The sequence below is a fragment of the Meriones unguiculatus genome, chromosome 3, assembly GCF_030254825.1.
Source record: "Meriones unguiculatus strain TT.TT164.6M chromosome 3, Bangor_MerUng_6.1, whole genome shotgun sequence".
Classification (NCBI taxonomy): domain Eukaryota; kingdom Metazoa; phylum Chordata; class Mammalia; order Rodentia; family Muridae; genus Meriones; species Meriones unguiculatus.
This window is the reverse complement of record NC_083351.1, coordinates 7,848,770-7,870,147: the sequence shown is the minus strand read 5'-3', so window position 1 is coordinate 7,870,147 and position 21,378 is coordinate 7,848,770. Positions and strand designations below refer to the sequence as shown.

The following is a 21,378-nucleotide window of genomic DNA, read 5'->3' as shown; positions in this document are numbered from 1 at the left end:
TGAGGCCAGCCTGGTCTACAGAGTTCTGGGACAGCCATGATTACATAGAAAAACCCTGTCTCAAAAATAAATAAATAAATAAATAAATAAATAAATAGGAGAGTCAGGAGCAGGAGGAATGATGCTCAGTGATTGTTACTGAGTATGGGTTTTCTGGAATGAAGAAATGTTCTAAAATTGACTGGCGATGGTGGTACACTTCTGTGGCTGCACTAAAAACCGGGTGGAATGATCTGCTTTAACTGGACGGACGGCACAGCCTGTGTCTTAACACCTCAGTCAGGCTGCGGAGGGAGGTTAGAGACACCAGCACCAGGGACCCTCATCTGGCACACATGTGCCAGGGAATCTACCACCTTGCCAGCCAGACGCTTTCTCTCTTCCAGTAGGACTGAGCCTTTATTTCTGCTATGTATGTTGTTCTTTGGTTTGGTGAAGGAGCCTCCAACCCTACCTTCACTGTTGAAATCTTTAGTATTTTAATTATTTTCATTCATGTATATAGTGTACATTAATGATATACATATTCACCCCTTATTATCTTCTCTTGTTCCCTCGCAAATTTTTCCAATAAGCTTTGAATAGGCGTCTTGCTGTTCATGGTTATGAATAAAAAGTCTGAGGCCAGACTGCGCTATATAAATCTGTCTCAAATTAAAAACAAAATTTTTTTTTCAACAGAGGTTTTTTTTTTTTTCCTTTTTCCTTTCTTTTCTGGGTTTATAGAACTGTGCCACCATATCCAACATTTCAACAGAAGAGTTTTCTAGTTGCTCCTTAGATACAAGCTGAGCAGACTTTCCTGATTAAGTGTCTGAGTGAATTTGCTTGTATGAACATAAACCAAACTACTCTCCACAAGCTCATGTGGAGACGGTTAAGTGGGAAATATTAAAGATTCCCATGGAAAACATTTCCCCTAAAGTTCACATGAACCTGCTAATCAGCCTATGGCAAGTGGGCTACAAAAAGGAATGACAGGGTTACTCAAAAGGTTGGGTGGGATTGATGGGGTTAGTTCCCAGAAGGAGTCTTCCCAGCTCAGCTTCCCAAGCCCAGTGCTGGATTAATGGGGCTCCACAACACATGGCCCCACACTCTTAAAGAGCCCCATACCTGAAACTGGGAACTATAAATCAAGACTGGGTCAGAGCGGAGAGAGCAGCAAGCCCCCTAGCAGCTCATGAGCATGACTCTGTTATGAGCACACACGATAAAGAACTTCAGCCCTGGGACTCTGTAGGTATAAAAGTTTAATGGCAAACGTGCTCTATATCCAGGCGGAAAAGTAATGCGTCAACACCGGACCTTGTGTGAGGAGATAAGGTGCGTAAAGGACTTGCCAGGCAGCATTTCCCAGGTCATTTATCTCTTTCCCCCTCACTCCCTGGGGCAGAAGGTCAAAGAGCATCTCTGGTTGAGGGTCTTAATCAGCCAGGCCTCTCACTACTTCAGTTACCAAAGACAGCATCCGAATTCCTCACCTCATAGTCTTTCCTTGGAAGGATCTCATCCTCCTCTTCCTGTGTCTCCCCAAGGATGGTCTAGAAAAAGATTCACAGAATAGACCTTTTCACTGGTTAAGAGTGGAAGGAGGGGAGTATTACTAAAATCTAAATCAGCTGGCGCCATTATGAAAGAGAAACACAATTTCAAAAACACGTTTGGGATGGGTATTTAGTCACCAGCTAAGCTCTCCATTTCTACTGACTGACACATTCTCCCAATCATAATGCTCACCTTCAGGACACCTGAAAGATGTCTGATGGCAGCTCAGTGAGGAGAAAAATTCTGGTTTCATTTGACAATAGACCGAATATGAAATAAGGGAACGTATCAACTCTGAGAACACAATTCAAGTTTTCCCAGGTTGCCTTGCAGGGGGAAGCTGGATCATCAGTGACCCAGAAAGAGTGAAGGATACAATAAAAGGCTGGAGAAACTAAACCAGCTGCACGAGCATCAAGCACTGCGAAAGGGCACATTCTAAAATGCTGGCTTCATTCAAAACTCCTTTCCGGCAGAAATAAAACACGGACGGCATGAATGCAAGCTGGCCGAGATCCACCCTCGGACTCCAGAGAGAGGTCATGAGAAAAGAACTCTGACTTGGGCACGCGAAGAAAGGTGGAGGCTTTCAGAGCCCAGGCAGCGGTCCCCGGGCCCCACCCGCAGCCACCTGCAGGCGCAGTTCGGCTCGGCCCCACCCCCGGCAACGCCTCTAGCCATCCCTTAGCAACTGCCCCCTCCCCAGCCCGGCCGCTCACCAGCTCCTCGGGGGTGCGGCTCTCGCGTTCACCGCAGCAGCAGCACCACCTGCAGCAGCAGCACATAGACCCCCTGCACCCCGCCATCTTCTTCCTTTCCTGGCACTCCGGACCCCCTAGGCCAACCCCCCTCCCACCCAGGATCCACGCCTCACGTGACTGGCCCCCGGAGGGTCACGTGGCCCTCTCGAGCGCCGGGTCCGCAGACAGGGAGTGGCTGCAGACGGGTGGGGCGAGAACCCGCGTCACATGACGCAGTACTTGGTTGGCTTCCCAAGAGACCTCCGGGCGCGGCCATGTTAGAGGCGGGACTTCCGGTACCCCTCTTTTGTGGCCTCCGCCTGCTGCTCCTTCTGTCTCCCTTAGCAACCGGCAGCTGCACCCCGCCTCCTCCGCAAGTGCTAGGGAGGTGGCACCGCAGCCGCCAGCATTCTGACAGCAGGGTGAGTAGCACGGAGGCTTGGGACGCCGCGGAGGGACTCGCCGAGTCCGGAGCACACACCGCAGGCGAGGCCTCCCTGTGGGCGGGCAGTTGGGGGCCGGCCCGCCCTCCGCAAGTGAAGGCTCGGCCCCCTCCTCGAGCCTTGCGGCTGTCACCCCAGCCCCACTACCTGCAAAAGTATCCTAAGGTTAAAGGAGTCCTGGATCTGGGGCAGATCCAGCCCCCGGAGCCGTGCGGGACCCGCATCCCCGCCCCGGCCTGTGACCCATTGACCAGGTGACCTGATTTCCATCCCTCAGGCCACACAGCTGCCAGCCATAGTCATAGTTGTCTGTCTTTCTAGCTCTCTCGCTTGCTCGCTCTGTATCCAGCAATCTGGGGTTTTATTTGCTTTGTCTTTCGAGACAGTTTTTCTTTGTATCCCTGGATGTTCCGGAACTCACTCTGTAGATCAGGCCTCGGAGCTCAGAGATCCACTTTCTCCCGAGAGCTGGAGTTAAATGTGTGTCCGATCACAACTAGCTGCCATGGTCTTTAAACCTGCCTCCCTGATAGCATCTGGAAAGGAAAGGTGGGCCGCTGGCCTTGTCGCCCAGGTGCCCACAGCGTCCTCCTGTGCACGTACGTTTATCACACCGCTTCTGGGAGTGGTGGGCCCAGTGTTTGTTACAGTCTAAGTAAGTGATCAGTGGATGGCAGAGGGGCATTTTGAGACCAGTGTGGAGGCACTGGCAGTTTGTGCCCAGTAAGTTCTCGCTGTTGCTACTCTGCCAGGCACAGGGGGTGCCACGAACAGGATCCCTGGTCCCAGTTACAGGAAGGGGACCCCACAGACGAAGGTTAAACGTTAGCCCACAGCCTCAACCTTGTGTGTTGTGGGAGCCCAACTAATAAGGGATAATTGGTGGGTGTTGGTTGAAATGTAGCACAAATTAGAAATGCTTAAACCAGGCTGGAGAGATGGCTCAGAAGTTAAGAGCACTGGTTGCTTTTCCAGAAGTCTTGAGTTCCATTCCCAGCCACCATATGGTGGCTCACAATCATCTATAATCAGATCTGGTGCTCTCTTCTGGCCTGCAGGCATACATCCTGACATAATACTGTACACATAATAAATAAATAAATAAATAAATAAATAAATAAATAAATCTTTTTAAAAAAAATTCTGTAAGAAATGCTTAAGCCTTAGAGTGGTTTGCCACACGTGAGTCAGCTCCTCAGGTTTTGTTTCAGCGGTGAAAATGAGGCATCTCCCTTGGATGGAAGAAGGTCTTGGCTGACATGCAAGGTTACTGTTTTTCTCAGCCTCCATGAGAACCTGTCAGCTTTAGGTCGGAACAAAACCGGCATAGATGGATTGAGAAGAGCGTTGTCACTAAGTAGGGACAGGGTTTTTAGTCTGGAATCTAAAAGAGGAAGGAGCAGAGGATTTCTTCCAACTCTTGAGGCTGAGACTCACAATGGCCCATTGACTTAGAGGTGGAAGTTTCTGGAAAGGAATGAACCTAACGAGGCTTGGCCGTTCCTCTGTTGCTCCACGTCACCACAGAGATATACACTACTGTGTGTTTGCTCATTACCGTGCAGTAGTAGTATTTGTTTTGCTTTCAGGTGTTTGTCATTTCCTGACCAGACTGCATTATGGGCCTATGCCCTGTTATCCAGGCTATGACCGCTGTGACCAGGACCGTGTATGTGGTATCGCTGTGGTCACTGATGCTTCCAACTTCATTGTTGTGTTTAGGGAGAACTGCCGGCAGGGCAGGCACAGATGGGACAGCCTTTGTTCAGAGTTGGACATAAATCCCTACCCTCAGTGACTTCAGCCCGCCTGCTTTTACAACCCAGCCCCTGCCAAATTCTAGCTTATAAAACAATGATGTTTTGGAGTAGTGTGATCTGGGGAAATAAGGCTGCCTAGCCCTGCTGCAGAAAACCTAGAATATGTTTAGAGGCTGAGGTGGGGGTGGGATAGCCGCAGTGAGCTGTTCTTTCTTTGGAGGGGAAAATTCAGTGAGCCTGAATGGCTGATAATCTAATCTCCACTAACCCCTGCAGTCCCTGCCTGCCCTCCCCCCCCCTTCCTTCGCCTTCTTTGACTTGCGCCTGAGCCCTGTCTTCAGTCTGGAAATCTTACTCCCGCCCCTTTGCGTGGCCCCAGCTTCTGCTCAGGGCTCTTTGTCACAGCTCCGCCCAGCTGGGCACACCCTCCAGGAAAGGTTCCCTCTGTTCTTTCCCCAATCACTCTGGGTCTAAGCTGACTGAGATGAGCCATCGAGAAGCCAGGGTCCTCCCAGCTGGGCACTGCTCCCCATCTCTGGGAATGTGGGCCTCAGAGGCTGGCTGCACGAGTCTTTCTGTGCCACCCTCTATCAGGTAGCTAGCGTCACCAAGGATCCCTGAGCTGAAGGATCTGTGTGCGACTCAGTGCTTAATGGGAGGTCGTCATACAAAGAGCCAGACGACAGCAGCAGGGCAAAGCTTGTGGAGCCTCTGGGCAGATGCTGCATGAGCCTCACCCTTGCTGGCTGCCTTTCTACCCGAAGCAGCGTCCACTCAGGTGTTGGGTGTGCATGGGGTTTGGCTACAGCCCTCTAATGCCCCCGGCCCCCACCCTGTACAGCAGGAATGCCGCCATGGTGAACGAGGCCAGAGGAAGTGGCAGCCCCAGCCCCCAATCCGAGGGCAGCAGCGGCAGTGAGAGCTCCAAGGACAGCTCAAGATGTTCCACCCCCACCCTGGACCCGGAGCGGCGCGAGAGACTCCGGGAGAAGATGAGGCGCAGGATGGACTCTGGTGACAAGTGGTTCTCTCTGGAGTTCTTCCCTCCTCGGACTGCTGAAGGAGCTGTTAACCTCATCGCGAGGTGAGTAGGGAGGTTAAGTAATGGGGGTCAGCAGAGGGGAACATGAGCTTCCCTTTAACCCGGCAGGAAAAGGCAATGGGGAGGGGAGGCAGGAAGAAGCAGAAGAGAGACAGGAGGGAGTTTGGCCTGCAGCTATCAACTGCTTGTCTGAAAGTCCCTCCGAAGCAGCATTAGCTATGTTTGGACGCACTCTTCAGTAAGCCAAAAATGTTCGTTCTCAGGCTGCATTCTTTGGCAGTGCTTAGGGCTGGCTCATGAGGAGCTTAGGAAGTCAACAAACCACAACTCAGGGAATGTGTTGCGCTAGCTGGATGTTAGGAGTGTCCTTTTCCAAATCAGGAACCGCTTGCTCTGGGATAGCACTTCTAAATTCCGTTCCTTTTCTTCAAGTCAGAGTACTTTTCTAGACCAAGAGAGCCCTGTGCATCACATAGAAAAGAGAAGGAAAGTCAGTCATAATTAAGGCCTTAAACCCAACACTCAGATACAGAAGCAGGAGGATGACTGGGAGTTCAAAGCCAGCAGGCTACCTAGAGTCTAGGCTAGCCAGCCAGGGTTACATAATGGCATCCTCTCTTTTAAAAAAAAGTGGCCGCGGAGATACAGCTAAGTAGATGGAGTGAATGTGTAGCTTCCAGGAAACCCTAAGTTTGATCCCTAGCACTACATAAACAGGATGTGGAAGCATGCCATTACCCCAGCACTCCGGAGGCAGAGCAAGCAGAGCCTGGTTGGGAGCCCTGCATGGTGGTGCACACTTTTATTCCCAGTGCCTGGGAGTCAGAGGCAGGCCAATCTCTGTGAGTTTGAAGCCAGCCTGGTCAACATAGCGAGTTCTAGGGCTACACAGTGAGACCCTATCTTGAAAACAAACAACAAACAAAAAACTATCCTCAGCCACATAGGGACTTTGAGGTCAGTCTGGGCTACAGAGACCCTGTCTCAGAAACAGCCACAAAAGTTGATGCCTGTTAATCTATACTTGTGAGGTGCTGGTCCCTAGGCCCTGAAATGTCAAAGCCCGGGTTGTTTAAACACAACGCTGCTGGTGCCACGAAGGCTTTTGAATCTAGTTCAGAAACTCAGCCTTGCTCTGTGGGACTGTTGACTGATGCAGGGAGGCCATGGTGGCAACTTGTGTCTGCCGATCTCTCTGCCTTTCCTGAAGTGAGGCTCTCTGTCCACCACTGCTGAGGTTCTCAAACTCTCACTGTGAAGACTCCAAACTCACCCCAAACCTGTGTGTTTGCACTCTGAGAAGCAGAACGCTGTTCACACACAATAGTGACATTGTTTGTGGCAGCATGATAATCATATCGGCACTCACTGAGCCCAGAGGCTCTGCTCTGAGGGCTGCGCAGGCACCTGACCCAGAATCTTGATGGATGTGGAGCAGGTGCTGTTATCTGCCATATCTCTGAGGCTCAGAAAGATGCTTAGGTAATGGGCCTGGCAGTAAACACACCAACCTGGGTTCTCTGCTGCTCCAGCTCACTCTGCCCCAGGGAGGATGAATGAGCATGCTGTTTCCCCCAGGAGCCGGAGATAAGAAAGAAATCCCCTACAGGTTTGACCGGATGGCAGCAGGGGGCCCCCTCTTCGTGGATGTTACCTGGCACCCAGCTGGAGACCCTGGCTCCGACAAGGAGACCTCGTCCATGATGATTGCCAGCACAGCGGTGAACTACTGTGGCTTGGAAACCATCCTGCACATGACCTGCTGCCAGCAGCGCCAGGAGGAGATTACAGGCCATCTGCACAGAGCCAAGCAGCTTGGCCTGAAGAACATAATGGCACTGAGGGGAGGTGTGGTGCCTGCACCCCTCCACTCGGGGGTTCTTGCTTTCCTGAAGGCTTCCCCTGTCCCTGGAAAAGTCCTTTCCTTTCCCTGGGTCTCACACTAAACGCATTCAGGGTCCCTTGCTGCAGGAGGATCAGTGAGCACTGTGGGTAATGAGTCCACGTGGACTTCACATAGGTGGTATGGCCTGTTCTACCTCTTGATGCAGTTCAGTTGGGACGGGGCTGATACCTGGTAACCCTCGACCCCAGCTATGCAGTGTGATCAGTCAGCACTGTCTGGGCTAGTCCTAGAGTGCTGTGCTGGCATTTCCCAGGAACACCCGGTGCTTGCTGTCCTCCGGCCACTCAAGAGTGGGAAGTGGGAGCCTGATAGGTGGGAGGGCTCTGTGGCCTCTGCCCCTCAGTACAGGATCCCTTCTCATGACGAGTAGAAGTTCCACCATGAATTTAGGAGCTTTGAGAGAGCAGAGGGGTGGGAGAGGGTTCCTGAGCACACCTAGGGCATCAGGCGAAGCCTTAATACTCCAGCCTCCGTGGAGAGCCATGCCTTTCCTGGTCCCACCACCAACATGGGCACCTGCGGAGTTAGCCTTAGTAGGCATTTGACAGCTGGCCACTGCCCTCACCTCCTGCTTGCCAGGTGTCGGGCTAGACTTGCCCAGTAGGAAGCCTCTGCCTTTGAGGAGCCCACAGCCAAGTAGAGGTAGCTAGAGGGAACAAGAAGACTGTGGAGGTCAGGGGACATCCAGTGACCGTGACCTCCAGCAACCCTGCAGACCCTGTAGGTGACCACTGGGAAGCGGCGGAAGGAGGCTTCAACTTTGCCACAGACCTGGTGAAACACATCCGGAGCGAGTTTGGCGACTACTTTGACATCTGTGTGGCAGGTGAGTGGCGACAGAAGGGACAGGGTGAGAGGATAGACAACCGGTTCAAGGCGTGTTGATCGGCTAGAAACAGAGTGGGGGACACATGTGAACTGAATGTCACCCTTCTTGTGCCCATCCTGCCATCTTCTGCCCCCAGGCCGAGAGAGACAGACAGATAGAGGTGGGGGGGAGACTCCAGGGACAGGGGTTTCATCGGGCCCTGAAAGGAGTCAAGAACTGAGGCCCTTGGTCATTCCCTCTGTGCGCACAGGGTCCCAGGGCTGGCTTTTCACTGTGCACCTGCTGTGTGAGAGGCCCTCGTGGACACAGTCACTCGCTGAGTTCCGCTTCTGAGTGTGCATAGTGTCAGCTCTGCAGCCCCCACAACAAGCATTCTCAGTGCTGGCTCTCAGCTCTAGGAAATGAGACTCCCGCTGCCTAGGTCCAATCCTTGCTGGAGATGATGGGGTGGGGAAGGGATGAGAGGCAGGTAGGGGAGGAGGACACAAGCCTGAACTTGTCTTAGACATCCAGAGCTGGAGCCAGGTGGTAGTGGTACACACCTTTAATCCAGCAGAGGCAGGCGAAGGTCTATGAGTTCGAGGCCAGCCTAGTCTACAGAGCTAGTTCCAGAACAGCCATGGCTACACAGAGAAACCCTGTCTTGAAAAAACAAAAAAGAAAGAAAAAAGAAATCCAGAGCTGGAGTTTGATGCCAGAACAAGGTCTCTAGCACTGAAAAAACATAAATGAATAAGTACCTATATTATGGAATATTTATTATATGTGTGAATATGCACATGACTGGAGATCAGAAGCCAGCTTTCCACCCTGTTAAGTCCTGGGATTCACACTCAGATGGTCAAGCTTGAAGCAAGCACCATTACCTACAGAGCCAACTCATGGACCCTCAAGTAATGTATTTTTTTAAAAAGTTTTCAGCTTCAAGAGAGTTGTCATGCGTGGCTCTGGGCTTTCTCTAGACCCCATGTCCACATTACTCCTCTCAGCAGGCTGCTCAACTGGCTAAGACTGGGAAACTGAAGGATTGGGGATGCTGGGGAGCAGGCATTGTCGGCTCTTCTGATTGTCACCACTCCTACTGACCCCCATGCATCAACTCGGGGGCTGTGCACACGTGCACCAGCTGTGGGTGTGAGGTGGAAATGTGGGAGACCTGTGCACACATGCACTAGCTCTTGGTGTGAGCTGCTAGTGAGGGGAACCTGTGCACATGTGTACTAGCTGTGGGTGTGAGGTGGAGATGTGGGGAACCTGTGCACATGTGTACTAGCTGTGGGTGTGAGGTGGTGGTGAGGGGTCTTGTGAGCTCACAGCTGTCAAGTGGTTCTGTGCTTTGCCTGTTGGAAAGTGAGTAGTTCAGTGGCTAAGAGTGCTTGCTGCTCCTGCAGAGAACCATTCAGCTCCTATACCATTCGGCTTACGAATCTGTCACCAGCTCCAGGGAATCTGATGCCCTGGCCTGATCTCCATGGGCACTTGTATACACATGGCCTACACACACACACAAAAGTAAACAAATAAAATGTTATAAAACTACTGAGCTGGTCACAACAGAAAAAAAATAGAGAAAAGTGAGCAAAGCCTGGCTGTGAGCCAGTATGGATTTGCCTGGCTGTGCTCAAACTACCTAGCTGTGTGGTTTCAGAGTTTCCCACTGGAAAGATAGTTTTGCTGTTCAAAGCTGAAGTTCTGGAGTCTGATTGCCAAACAATAGTTTTTATAGCTATCCTTGGTGACTGTGGTTTCTTAAGAGCCAAATGTCCTCCCAGTAAAGCAGCTTCCAGACAGCTCTGGCTTCAGGTCAGCTTTCTGCTGAGCTCTCTCCTGGTGGAGGTCAGGCAGAGGAAGCTCGCGCTCTCTCTCTCTCTCTCTTGTCCCCTCTGGCTCCGCCCCTTCCTCTTTCTCTTCCCCCAACTCTTCCTTTCCCCCCTCCCTCTCTCTTTCTCTCCCATCTCTTCTCTCCCCTTCCTACATCCGCCTCCTCAATATGCCTCAACGCTGTGTCTTTCTGCCTATGTAAATCTTCTAGTGAGTTTTGCTTATTGACAGGAGGAGTCATAGAGTTCACAAAGCTGCCAATGAGCTTATAGAGAGCCTCTGGTTCCATCTTCTGCATGCTCGGCTTATGATCACCCATTGTCCCATCCCTCATCCCCCTGGTGTAATCAGACTGCAGGGAAATGTTTTGCCTGCATGCATGTCTGTATGAAAATGTCAGATCCCCAGGAACTAGAGTTACAGAGTGTTGTGAGCTGCCATGTGGGTGCAGGGAATTTATCCCACATCCTCTGGAGAACATTCAGTGCTCTTAACCTCTGAGCCATCTCTCCAGCCCTTCTGTTGATTTCTTGAAGCGAAAGTTCACTTTCTATAACTATTCCCATAGTGTGATTTTTTTAACTATTGTGTTATATGTGTGTTTGTCCTGCCTGCATGTATGTCTGTGAACCATGTACATTCCTGGTGCCCACAGAGGCCAGAAGGGGGTTCTCTATAGGAGTAGTGAGTACAGCCAGGCGGTGGTGGTACACGCCTTTAATCCTAGCACTTGTGAGGCAGAGGCAGGGAGATCTCCAGTGAGTTTGAAGCCAGACATAGTTGTGGAACAGCCAAGGCTACACAGAGAAACCCTATCTCAAAAAACAACAACAACAAAGTAGTGAGTGCTTCTAACTCCTCTCTAGCTCTAACCTTTCAGGATCCTGGATTCAGAGGGATTTTAGTGTTATATGCACTTAAAATAAAAGTTAAAAAAAGACTGTTAGGGCTGGGTTGTGGCGTACACCTTCAACAACACCGTTTGGGATGCAGAGGCAGGCAGTCTCTTTTAATTGATGTCAGCTTGGTCTACAGAGTTCCAAGCCAATCAAGGGTACATAGCTATATTGTGAGACTCTGACACACACACACACACACACTTGCCTAACATGCATAAGATGTAGGGTTCAATCCTCAACCTAAAACCAAAACCAAAAAAGTGAACCAATTCTGACCCTCTAGAAACAGCCTAATTAGTGATGTCTTTACTCTTCGGCAGTTGTCTTCACACTGTGAGCAGGTAGGTTGGGGCCAGCCTTCCCACTGTCTTCTCTGCTGGTAGGATACCCCAGAGGCCACCCCGAGGCAGTGTGCTTTGAGGAGGACCTGAAGCACTTGAAGGAGAAGGTATCTGCAGGCGCTGACTTCATCATCACCCAGCTCTTCTTTGAGGCCAGTGCCTTCCTCAGTTTCGTGAAGGCCTGCACGGAGATAGGCATCTCCTGCCCTATCCTGCCTGGGATCTTCCCTATCCAGGTGAGGGCCTCAAAAGGCCTGATTCCCTCCGTCCTGCCGACTCTCCTGGGCCAGGGCTCTGGGCTCCAGGTCATGCTGAAGCTCTTCCTCAGTGGTACGCGATGCCCATCAGGTATTGTCCACGTGCTGCATTCATTTGGTTACCTCAGTTTTTACCCCTAAGAAAGCGATGGTGTCTGTGAAGAGCTTGTGCTTTGCCTGCTGACAGTCACTGAAAGTGATTATAACTCTCATCAGAAATTTTGGCTAAACTGAAATTGATGGCATGCACTTGTAATCCCAGCATTCCGGAGGCAGAGGGAGGAGGAACAGGCCAGCCTTAGCACCATGAGACCTTATCTCAAAAACAAATAAAAAGATTAACTTAGTGCTTTCCAGTCTTGACTCTCATCAGATATATTTGATAAGCTGGTGCCACAGTTGAGTCTCCAAACCCCATCTCTAGGCATTCTGACTTGACAACTTGAGTGGGATCTATAATCTAAACCTTAAGTTTGGCAGAGACTGGCCATTGAGGCTTGGGAACAGCTGAGTTAGGTGACTGCTGCATTGGGCTCAAGGGTGGGCATAAGCTGTTGGCAGGAATGAAGCAGGCAGCTCCCACACTCCACAAATGAGGGAGAAAGCAGGACAGGCCAAGCATTGCCCTGCAATACCACCTGGCTGCCCAGGTTTCTCTCCGTGAAACTAATTAGTCAGAAACGGGGAAGAGAGTAAAGGAGAGCATAGGCCAGAGATGACCCCAAGCTCCTTGTGTCTTGGACAGGGCTACACCTCCCTTCGGCAGCTTGTGAAACTGTCTAAGCTGGAGGTACCACAGAAGATCAAGGATGTAATTGAGCCAATTAAAGACAACGATGCTGCCATCCGCAACTATGGCATCGAGCTGGCTGTGAGCTTGTGCCGGGAGCTGCTGGACAGTGGCCTGGTGCCAGGCCTCCACTTCTACACCCTCAACCGTGAGGTGGCCACCATGGAGGTGCTGAAGCAACTGGGCATGTGGACTGAGGACCCCAGGTGAGAAATGGAAGCTGGGGGAGAATTGCGTGGGAGTCAGGGCAGCAAAGGCACAGTACCCACCCTGCACTGGTAAGGAGGCCCACCTCAGGAGAGCTTCCACATGCAGCGCAAGGTCGGGGTGCAGTCCCCGTGGCCAGGCTTGGTGACCCCCTCGAGCTTACTCCAGCTAAGCGCTTGGCTAACTCTTCCTTCTCACCAGGCGTCCCCTGCCCTGGGCTGTCAGTGCGCACCCCAAGCGCCGAGAGGAAGATGTGCGTCCCATCTTCTGGGCTTCCAGACCAAAAAGCTATATCTACCGCACACAGGGCTGGGATGAGTTTCCCAATGGCCGCTGGTGAGGACAGAAGTTGCTCCTTGTTGGGAATTGCTGGTGCCTGGAGGGAATTAGGGGCAGGATTCACAGGAAAGTGTTCTGACCCCTATACTCCTGCCAGGGGTAATTCCTCCTCACCGGCCTTTGGGGAGCTGAAGGACTACTACCTCTTCTACCTGAAAAGCAAGTCCCCCAGAGAGGAGCTGCTGAAGATGTGGGGCGAGGAGCTCACCAGCGAAGAGAGTGTCTTTGAAGTCTTTGAGCATTACCTCTCGGGAGAGCCAAACCGGCATGGCTACAGAGTGAGTGGGGTGGGATCGGGGGAGCCGCCCAGTCCTGGGCTCTGAGCCTTGCGCTGGACATGGGGCTGAGCTCTCTCCTCTCTTGTGGATGTGTACCTCAGTTAAGGGTAGGGGTAAGAAATCTCACAAGGAGCCCCTGGAGGCAGAGACAGACCAGGTCTCTACAGAGACTGTACAACCGGGAAACAACCCAGGCCCAAATAACGAGGCACCTCTCCTTGCCTGCAGGTAACATGCCTGCCCTGGAACGATGATCCCCTGGCAGCGGAGACCAGCCTGATGAAGGAGGAGCTGCTGCGCGTGAACAGGCTGGGCATCCTCACCGTCAACTCACAGCCCAACATCAATGGGAAGCCGTCCTCAGACCCTGTGGTGGGCTGGGGCCCCAGCGGGGGGTATGTCTTCCAGAAGGTATGCCAGGGTGCTTGAAGCCACTCACCCTGAGCGATGCTTGGGATACCCCCGACTGCAGTGGAGCCCTGGCCTGTCCTCCTGGGCCCTGCATATTGAATAACTATGGAGGAGAGCAAGTTAACAGGTCACTGGGCTCAGCAAGCACCAGTTTGTCCAGCAGAATGAGGGACGGGTTATTTTATGTTCTGGGCACAAAATATAATCAAGCGTATGAAGTGTCCTGTCTGGAGGAAGAACAAGGAAAGTCAGCTCTCAGGAGCTCCGGTAATGAGCTCGACTTTAATCGCAGGCCTGCTGGGGCTAAGTTGCACTCTGGAGCAAGGCCTTGAGCATAAACTCAAAAAGCCTGGATTAGGTGCCAGCTCTGCTGTTTCCCTTGGTGCAGCCCCAAACCTGGCTTCCTCTCTGGATAAATGTGCCCACCTTGCAGTATTCTGAACATTCTAGAAAATGAAGGTAAAGAGACCTTCTGCAGACGCAAGTGTCTCGCGCAACCTTGTTGGTGTCATTGTCATCCAGTAGCTGGGGAGGTTGTCCTGCACCAGGTTCCTCCCTTATCCTAAGCTTGTCAGAGTGGCACCTCTGTTCAGCTCCTAACAGGCTTTCCAGTGGCTGGGGGAGGTGGCTGACACCTCAGACACTCCAGAAGAAGAAGCCTCTTTCCTTCTTCATTCACCAGCTCCACAGTTCGTCCTCGTCCACAGCACCTCTAATCCCGAAGCCTCAGACCCCACACTTGTACTGATGGGGTCCTCTCCCTGGCTGGCTCAGGCGTCTGCCTGAGGGATGGAGTAGGCCAGTCTAGTCAGACATGGAGGTGGTCTGGAGCAGGGTAAGGAGAAAGGACAGGGAATCTGCCGAGGAATGGGGTCGACATGGTGGGCGTCTTCTTCCTCAGGCCTACCTAGAGTTCTTCACCTCCCGGGAGACAGTGAAAGCACTTCTGCAAGTGCTGAAGAAGTACGAGCTCCGAGTTAACTACCACATTGTGGATGTGAAGGTAGGCCAGCCCCCGGCTTAGACGGCAGCAAGGCTTAAGACACCCACATTTATTCTGACAGTCCCCAAATGGCCAGGCCAGGCCAGGCACGGCACATGGTACAAGACAGACCAGAGGGAGGCAGGTTCCCAGACTCTGAGGAATATATGCAATGACAAGTCTGTGTAAGGAGGAAAGGCAGATTCAGCGGAGGCTGCAGAGGAGCGAGGCCACGCTGCAGGGTTTCTAGAAGGACCCGTGCGGGCTGAATGTCTGCAAGGGCATACATGTGCGCATTCAAGTGCTCGCACCCGGAGGCCAAAGGCAGATGCCCGCTGTTCTGCTCTATCTCTGCTTCATTCCTTTGAGATAGCATCTCACTGGACCTGGAGCTATGCTGACAGCCAGCCTGTCTTGACAGTCCTTCTGTCTAACCCCCATACAGTGCTGGGGTGGCAAGAACCATGCCCAGCTTCTTAGGTGGGTGCTGGGATCCAAACTTGTGCAGCCAGGACTCTTAGCCATTGAGCCATTTCCCCAGACACTGTCCCAAATCTTTTTAAGGACAAAGACTAAAGGGCATTCTGGGGAAAGGGCAGAAGGGTAGGCTCTCCACTGTACTGCTACGGAGGAACTGCAAATAGGAGGACATGGTAGCATTGAACCAGGGCCAGGAGTCCTGATGTCCTGCCTGAGGCCTGGAGATACCTAGAAGCAAAGAGAGCCTTTTTCCTGTGGCAGAGTGCCTTGCCTCCATTTCTTCTTTCTTTTCTTTCTTTTTCTTTCTTTCTCTCTCTCTTTCTCTCTCTTTTTTCTTTTTTCTTTGTAGCCTTTGCTGTCCTGGAACTCACTCTGTAGACCAGGCTGGCCTTAAACTCAGAGATTCACCTGTTTCTGCCCCCCAAGTTCTAGCTGGGACTAAAGGTATGCACCACCACTGCCCAGAGCCTCCATTTCTTTTTACAGGATTCATAGCAGTTTACTGAGGGTGGCGAAGAGCAGGGAACCTAGTGGGGGCCCTTGTGGCCCAGGTAGAAAGCAGGGCTGCTACTGTAGGCCTGGATGATCAGCAGCAGAAGAGCCAAGTGTGGCAGGACACACGTGTAACCCCAGCACTTGGGCAGCTTTTTTTTTTTGCTGGAGGATCTGGAGTTCAAGGCCAGCCTGGATTATAAGGAAAAAAAAATGGTGTCTGGCAGAATAGAAGTCCAGTCAGGATGGACTCTGGTTCTCTGGTTCAAGTAGAGGGTAATGCTTTTTGTGATGGCAGGCCAGCTTGTGTACAGTGGGGTGAGGAATGCCAGCAGTGGGTTGCAGCTGCCCTGCCTCTGTTCCAGGGAGAGAACATCACTAATGCCCCTGAGCTGCAGCCCAACGCTGTCACGTGGGGCATCTTCCCTGGTCGAGAGATCATCCAGCCTACTGTGGTGGATCCCATAAGCTTCATGTTCTGGAAGGTAAGTGAGAGAAGGTGTGTGCCCTGGCTACCGTGAGAGCCCTGGGCATACAGTCGTCCCAAACACGAGGTTCAAAACGATAGCCCAGGCACTTCAGACTTGGCCTGGGAGGCTCCATGTTAGCACATGGTGCTTATTTCTGGGCTAGCGAGAGCTGGGGGAACTAGTCCTGTTGACCCTGCTCATGTGTGTCCTTGTCCACATGTAGGATGAGGCCTTTGCCCTGTGGATCGAGCAGTGGGGTAAGCTGTATGAGGAGGAATCCCCATCCCGCATGGTCATCCAGTACATCCATGACAACTACTTCCTGGTCAATCTGGTGGACAACGAGTTCCCGCTAGACAACTGCCTGTGGCAGGTGGTGGAAGAGACATTTGGGCTGCTCAACAGGGACACAGAGGCACAGGCCCCATAAGCTGGCATCTTCCTCTCCTGGAGCCCCTCTCACCCATCTCTCCACGTGATAATGGCAGCTAGACTGGCAGGAAGCATCCAGACTCTGGCTGGCTCTGAGATGCCCCATTTAGAAGGCTGGTACTGTCTGCTAAGCCAAGAGCCCGTGTTCTTGTGGCAAGCACCTCCATCCTCCAGGGGAGGAGCCTGGGGATTGCAGCCGAGCCATTGCACCAGGGCAGCCTCTGGGAGCCAGCTCGGGAACCTGGTGAACTGGTACCTGGGGTCTGTGTGAGGCAGGCCACAGGTACTTGTGGTACTAACGTGGGTAGGAAGAGATGTGGCAAAAGAGGGCACAGAAACCTCCTCCCTACTTAGCTGGCTATGCACCAGGTCCCTGGGACCCAACAATAAGCCTTTCTTGCCACTGAGGCCTGAGAGCAGAGCTGCTTTCTCTCCCTTCTGCTTCAGAGGGGTGTGTGTATACTGTGGCTCGGAAGAATGTGCTCCTTGAGGGTGAAAGGCAGCCCCAGTGGAGGCTTGCTCTTGGCCTTATTATACACCTGTCCTTTAACTGTCACAGAGCAAGACGAGATTCACCTGAGCAGGCCCAGCTCTGTCCTTAGTTCCTTATGACTGGCTGTCTTCTTGGTTCAGCCTAGGAGCTGCCCTTGGCGCTCCTCCCCCATCAGCCCTCAGGTCTGGCTGCCTGGGGCAGTGACTGGCAGGTACAGATGGCTGCTCCTGAGGTCTGGCTCCCAGCCTGCTGCTCTGAGGGATAGGGAGGAAGTCACCCAGAGAACAATTTAGGTAGATACAGGGATTCCTGTCCCCTTGCCTCCCAGGCCCAGGTGACCGCAGTGGAAAGCAGCCTTGGAGAGACTGAGCAGGAACAGCCAGGATGAGGTGGTCCTTTTATTGTCCCCCAGAGCTGACTCCTCCAGCCGTGGGCCTGTTCCTTCCCTCAGGAGGCTGGGCTTGTATGTATTGATTCCTCAGGAACGTTTCATAGCTGCTGCTGGGTCCTGCTCACCCCACGCCTGCTACATTTGGGCCACTGTTGGCTGTTTCCAGGGGCACAGGCTACTGCTAGTTCCTCTCGTGGGTTCCTGGATACCAGGCGCTGGTGCCACTTTTCAAAGGCCTGGAGGCAAGGGAGCAGGAAGAGGAAATGCCATTTGTCTCAGGCTCCCTCCAGGGCCTATAGTGGGCCTGTCAGACTGACACGTGAACCATGCTCTGCGTGTCTCCACCAGAGGCCCTTTCCTCTGTCCTGGCAGCCAACCACGCTGTCTCTGTCCAAATATCCAGGCTCAGAATAGACTGGACTTGTAACCTTGGAAGCTATTCCCAGTGACCTGCAAATGAGAAGCCTGTGTGTGATCCAGGCCCTACAGGGACCAGCACGGGTGGCCACTGCCACAAACAGCCTGGTTCTCAGACTGAGTAACAGTGGCTGGGCTTAAGGCCCCTCGTCCAGGCTGTGTGCTCTGTGACCAGTGACTAACTCACTGAGTGAGGAGACCTCAGGGTGGTAGTCAGGGACACCCCTCCCTCTCCCTGGCTCAGCCCAGAGGTGGGCTCTGGTTTTGGAAGGCTGGCTAGGTGAAGTAAGGTAGAGCTACCTGGGAAAGGACCCAGCTGTCTTCTTGCTGGTGTAGTCGCTGAGCCACCCGCAGCTGGAGGACCTTTTTCCGCCATGTCCTCCAGGCCTGCTCCAGGTGCCATTGTCTGAGCTACAGGGAGAGTTGACAGAAAAGACCCTTTGTCATCCTGCCAGCCCTGGCCCTTCTACTTCCACCACCCCAGGATGAAAGAGGTGTGACGATATCAAAGAAATTTTAGCAGATGAGGACCCTGTCCCTAAGGATTTGGACAGAGATCTCAATGGCATGCAGTTAGTTAGACAAGGGATGGGATGAAGATGAGAGAAGTCGTTCCCAGGGCGTCTGCAGGGTGAAGAGGAGTTAAGCCTGCCTACCAGACTCCGTGACAGCTGCTCCACCCAGTGAGCATCTACCCAGCGCTGCCATGCCCGTGCCAGACACCTAGCCTGCAGGGAAGCCTGGCCGTGCCCACACTGCAGATGCCTATTCCTGTGGGCCGAGAACATCATGACCTCTTCAAGGTGAAGAGCAAGAGCCAGGGCCATCCTGCCAGCAAGGGTAGCACAGTCAGAAGCTTGGGAGGACCACCCTCCCCATGTACTAGCACAGCCACCTTTGAGGGGCCTCTCCTTGGCCCTGGAGAGCCCTGGTCTCAGAGCCGCAGAGCTCAACTGTAGGGGGCTGACTGAGTGCCCATGCGGTCAGTGGCAGCCAGAACTGGAAGGTCCGGCAGAGGGGCCTCACTTTGTCACCTAGAGAGGAAAATTGAGTCAGGAAGACGGTAATGCCTTGGTTTGGGAGAGCTGTAGCCCAGCTCAGGTCTCCAGGCTGTGGCTGGCCCAAGGAGCTAATGGAAGTAGAAGGGAATTGTTCAAACAACTAGGACTCTTAAGAAAAGGAGGAAGGGGCTGGAGAAATGACTCAGAAGTTAAGAGCACTGTCTCAAAAGTCTGAGTTCAAGTCCCAGTGACCACAAGGTGACTCGTAACCATCTATAGTGAGATCTGGTGTCCTCTTCTGGTGTGCAAGCTCATGTGCAGGCAGAACACTGTAAATAATAAAACTTGAGAAGAGGAGGAGGTAGACAGGGGCAGTGTTTCACAGGGCTTGGCCTGTGGGCTGAGACCCACAGACCCAGCTCCTTACTTAAAGCCCAGGATGTGGTCCTCTGTGTGCCGCCTCCAAGCTGCCATGCCAGGCTGGGCAGCACATCCTCTGTGACAGGTGTCCAGCAGCCGTGGGTCTGAGGGGACAGCAGGGAAGCAAGGATTGAGCGCAGTGGCTGCTGACTGGGAGGGATTCCTGCCTGACCCCTGCCTGAGCAGGCTCCTACATATGTGTATAATAGGGTGCTTCACCTGTCACCCAGGAGTCCCAAGGACCCCCTCCCCCAGAGGAGGCAAGCCACCAGTACATGGGACTACTCCCATCTGGCGGAAGATACCTAAGCAGAGGCTGGCCCAATAATAGTGCCCCATGGTAGAGCTCAGACCAGCCCTGAGATCCAGGTCTCCTGACTTAAGCTTTAGGGCATTGCTGAGCCTTGCCTCTCAGATGTGGCCTGTCTCCAAAGCCTGACTTCCCAACCAACACAGCATACAGAGGTGACTCCCTGCCACCACCCCATGGCTCATGTGACCTGCACATGCTACCTGTGATAAAGAACAGGACCCTGAAGACCATTCTCAGTGTCTGCTTTGTTTCTAGAAACCTCAGTTTCTCCATCTGTGTTTGGGAGCCTTGCCTTCACTAACAAGAGCAGAATGAAAGTATATGTACTTTCATAGGGTGGTCCTGTACTCACAATATTTCGCTACTCATGAGGCTAAGGCAAGAGGACCGGAGGTTGCCTTATGAGCTTGAAGCAGCCTGAGCTATACAAGCTGGGTCTACAAAGCCCTGAAATATCCACAAGCAAAGCAGCAGGAAACCCCCATAATGTGCTGCCGCCCTAAGCCCATACATGGAATTCTGAAACCCTGCAACGCCAGTCATCTAAAAGGCAAAGCCGCTTGGGTGGTCTCCTTAGGCTCTCTAAAGTCAGTTCCGTTCTTTCTGGAAATCGGAAACAGGATTCTAGTCCTTAACTCTGCCTGACCTGTCAGGGTCGTGGGGCTGGGTCTTTCAGCTATACCTCCAGATTGCTAGGCCATCAGCCTCTCACTTTTTTTTTTTTTTTCAGAGAAAAGGACTTCTGGTCTGAAGGTAACATTTTGATACAAAAACAACAACAACAAAAAACTACTTTCTACTTTATTTTCATATTTCCAATAAAAATAAAATTGGCCTCCATGTATCGTTTTAAAGACTTAGCATGATTTATTTGTGTGTGTGCGCTCCTGAGTCATCTGATTCCCTGGAGCTGGAGCTTCACAGGGTTGTAAGCAGCTAGTGTGGGTGTTGGGAACCGAACTCGGGTCCTCTAGAAGAGCAGCCAGTTACCACGGAACCATCTCTCCAGCCCCCAGATTGTGCTATAACTGAATTTAAGATCCAGGGACATACTTAGTGGTGTGGTATCTGCCAAACATGCATAAGACCCCAAGTTCTCTGCATAGCTCGCCCCCACTCTCTCTTAAAAAGATTAGTGTGTGTGTTATGTGTGGGAAAGGGGCATACATGCTTTGGTACACATGGTGGAAGCCAGAGGACAGCTGTGTGGGGTTTACTCTCTCCTTCCACCTTTACATCAGTCCTGAGGGTCAAAACAAGTCACTGGGCTGGCATGACAAGCCCTTTCCCACCCCGCCACCCTGCGGGCCCACAAATAACTTGTGTGGTGGTGTTGAGACAGAGTTTCACTCTGCAGCCCTTTAGCTTCACACCCACAGGGATCTGTCTGCCTCTGCCTTCCTAGGGCTGGGATTAAAGGGAGCACGGTGCCCAGCCACAAACACTTTCTTTAAAAATGTGTCACTCTTCTTAGTAGACAAAGACCCTTTGTAACCAGACCTTCACAGACCTGCACTCAAGAGGCTTGCTGATGGCTCCTCCCTGTCTCTGTCACGTTCTCGGCCACCCAGAGCTAGGCCATGATGTCTGTGCATCCCTTTACCTCTAGAGAAGTATCTGGCCACAATTCCATCATGGGCAGAAAACAGCTGATTTTAGGACTGGGAAAGTGGCTCCTCCACCAACACACACACCTACACGCACCAACATACACACATCAACACACACACACACACACACACACACCACGCACAGCCTGGGCCCACCTTACCTGCATCCAAGGGTTTGGGGTGTCCAGCAGCAGCAGGAGGCGCCCTCTGCTGGCTAGCTGCCTGAAGTCCATGCCCAGCGCCTGGGTCTGCAGCTCCAGCCTCTG

General features: G+C 52.4%; 2 protein-coding genes across 11 annotated transcripts in view; one reads left to right on the top strand and one right to left on the bottom strand.

Annotated features, from left to right (window-relative positions):
- The window catches only part of Clcn6 (chloride voltage-gated channel 6), a 31,047-nt gene extending 28,545 nt beyond the window's left edge, over window positions 1–2,502 (bottom strand). The window contains exons 1-2 of one of the 2 annotated variants that reach the window (XR_002476845.2): window positions 2,268–2,502; window positions 1,485–1,544 (exon numbers count right to left, since the gene is read on the bottom strand). Coding sequence is in view for 1 of the 2 variants with exons in the window: in XM_021649142.2 (XP_021504817.1) it covers window positions 1,485–1,544; window positions 2,268–2,354 (147 nt within the window). In the remaining variant the exon portion in view is untranslated. The remainder of the gene's footprint in view (window positions 1–1,484; window positions 1,545–2,267) is intronic. The other variant, XM_021649142.2, reaches the window with a different exon arrangement.
- Window positions 2,503–2,573: 71 nt separating this feature from the next.
- Window positions 2,574–20,342, top strand: Mthfr (methylenetetrahydrofolate reductase). Of its 9 annotated transcripts, none has more exons than XM_021649151.2 (12): window positions 2,574–2,710; window positions 5,336–5,575; window positions 7,143–7,381; window positions 8,155–8,265; window positions 11,372–11,565; window positions 12,332–12,582; window positions 12,785–12,919; window positions 13,020–13,200; window positions 13,429–13,611; window positions 14,513–14,614; window positions 15,931–16,050; window positions 16,259–20,342. In XM_021649151.2, exons 2-12 carry the CDS (start codon window positions 5,346–5,348, stop codon window positions 16,463–16,465), a joined length of 1,953 nt encoding a protein of 650 aa, XP_021504826.1. In that variant the 5' UTR covers window positions 2,574–2,710; window positions 5,336–5,345; the 3' UTR covers window positions 16,466–20,342. The 9 variants fall into 9 exon arrangements, with proteins under 9 accessions (XP_021504826.1, XP_021504824.1, XP_060235083.1 ...); XM_021649149.2 differs by having other exon boundaries at window positions 2,579–2,710; window positions 5,333–5,575; XM_060379100.1 differs by lacking the exon at window positions 2,574–2,710 and adding an exon at window positions 2,789–2,985.
- The last annotated feature ends 1,036 nt before the right edge of the window (window positions 20,343–21,378 follow it).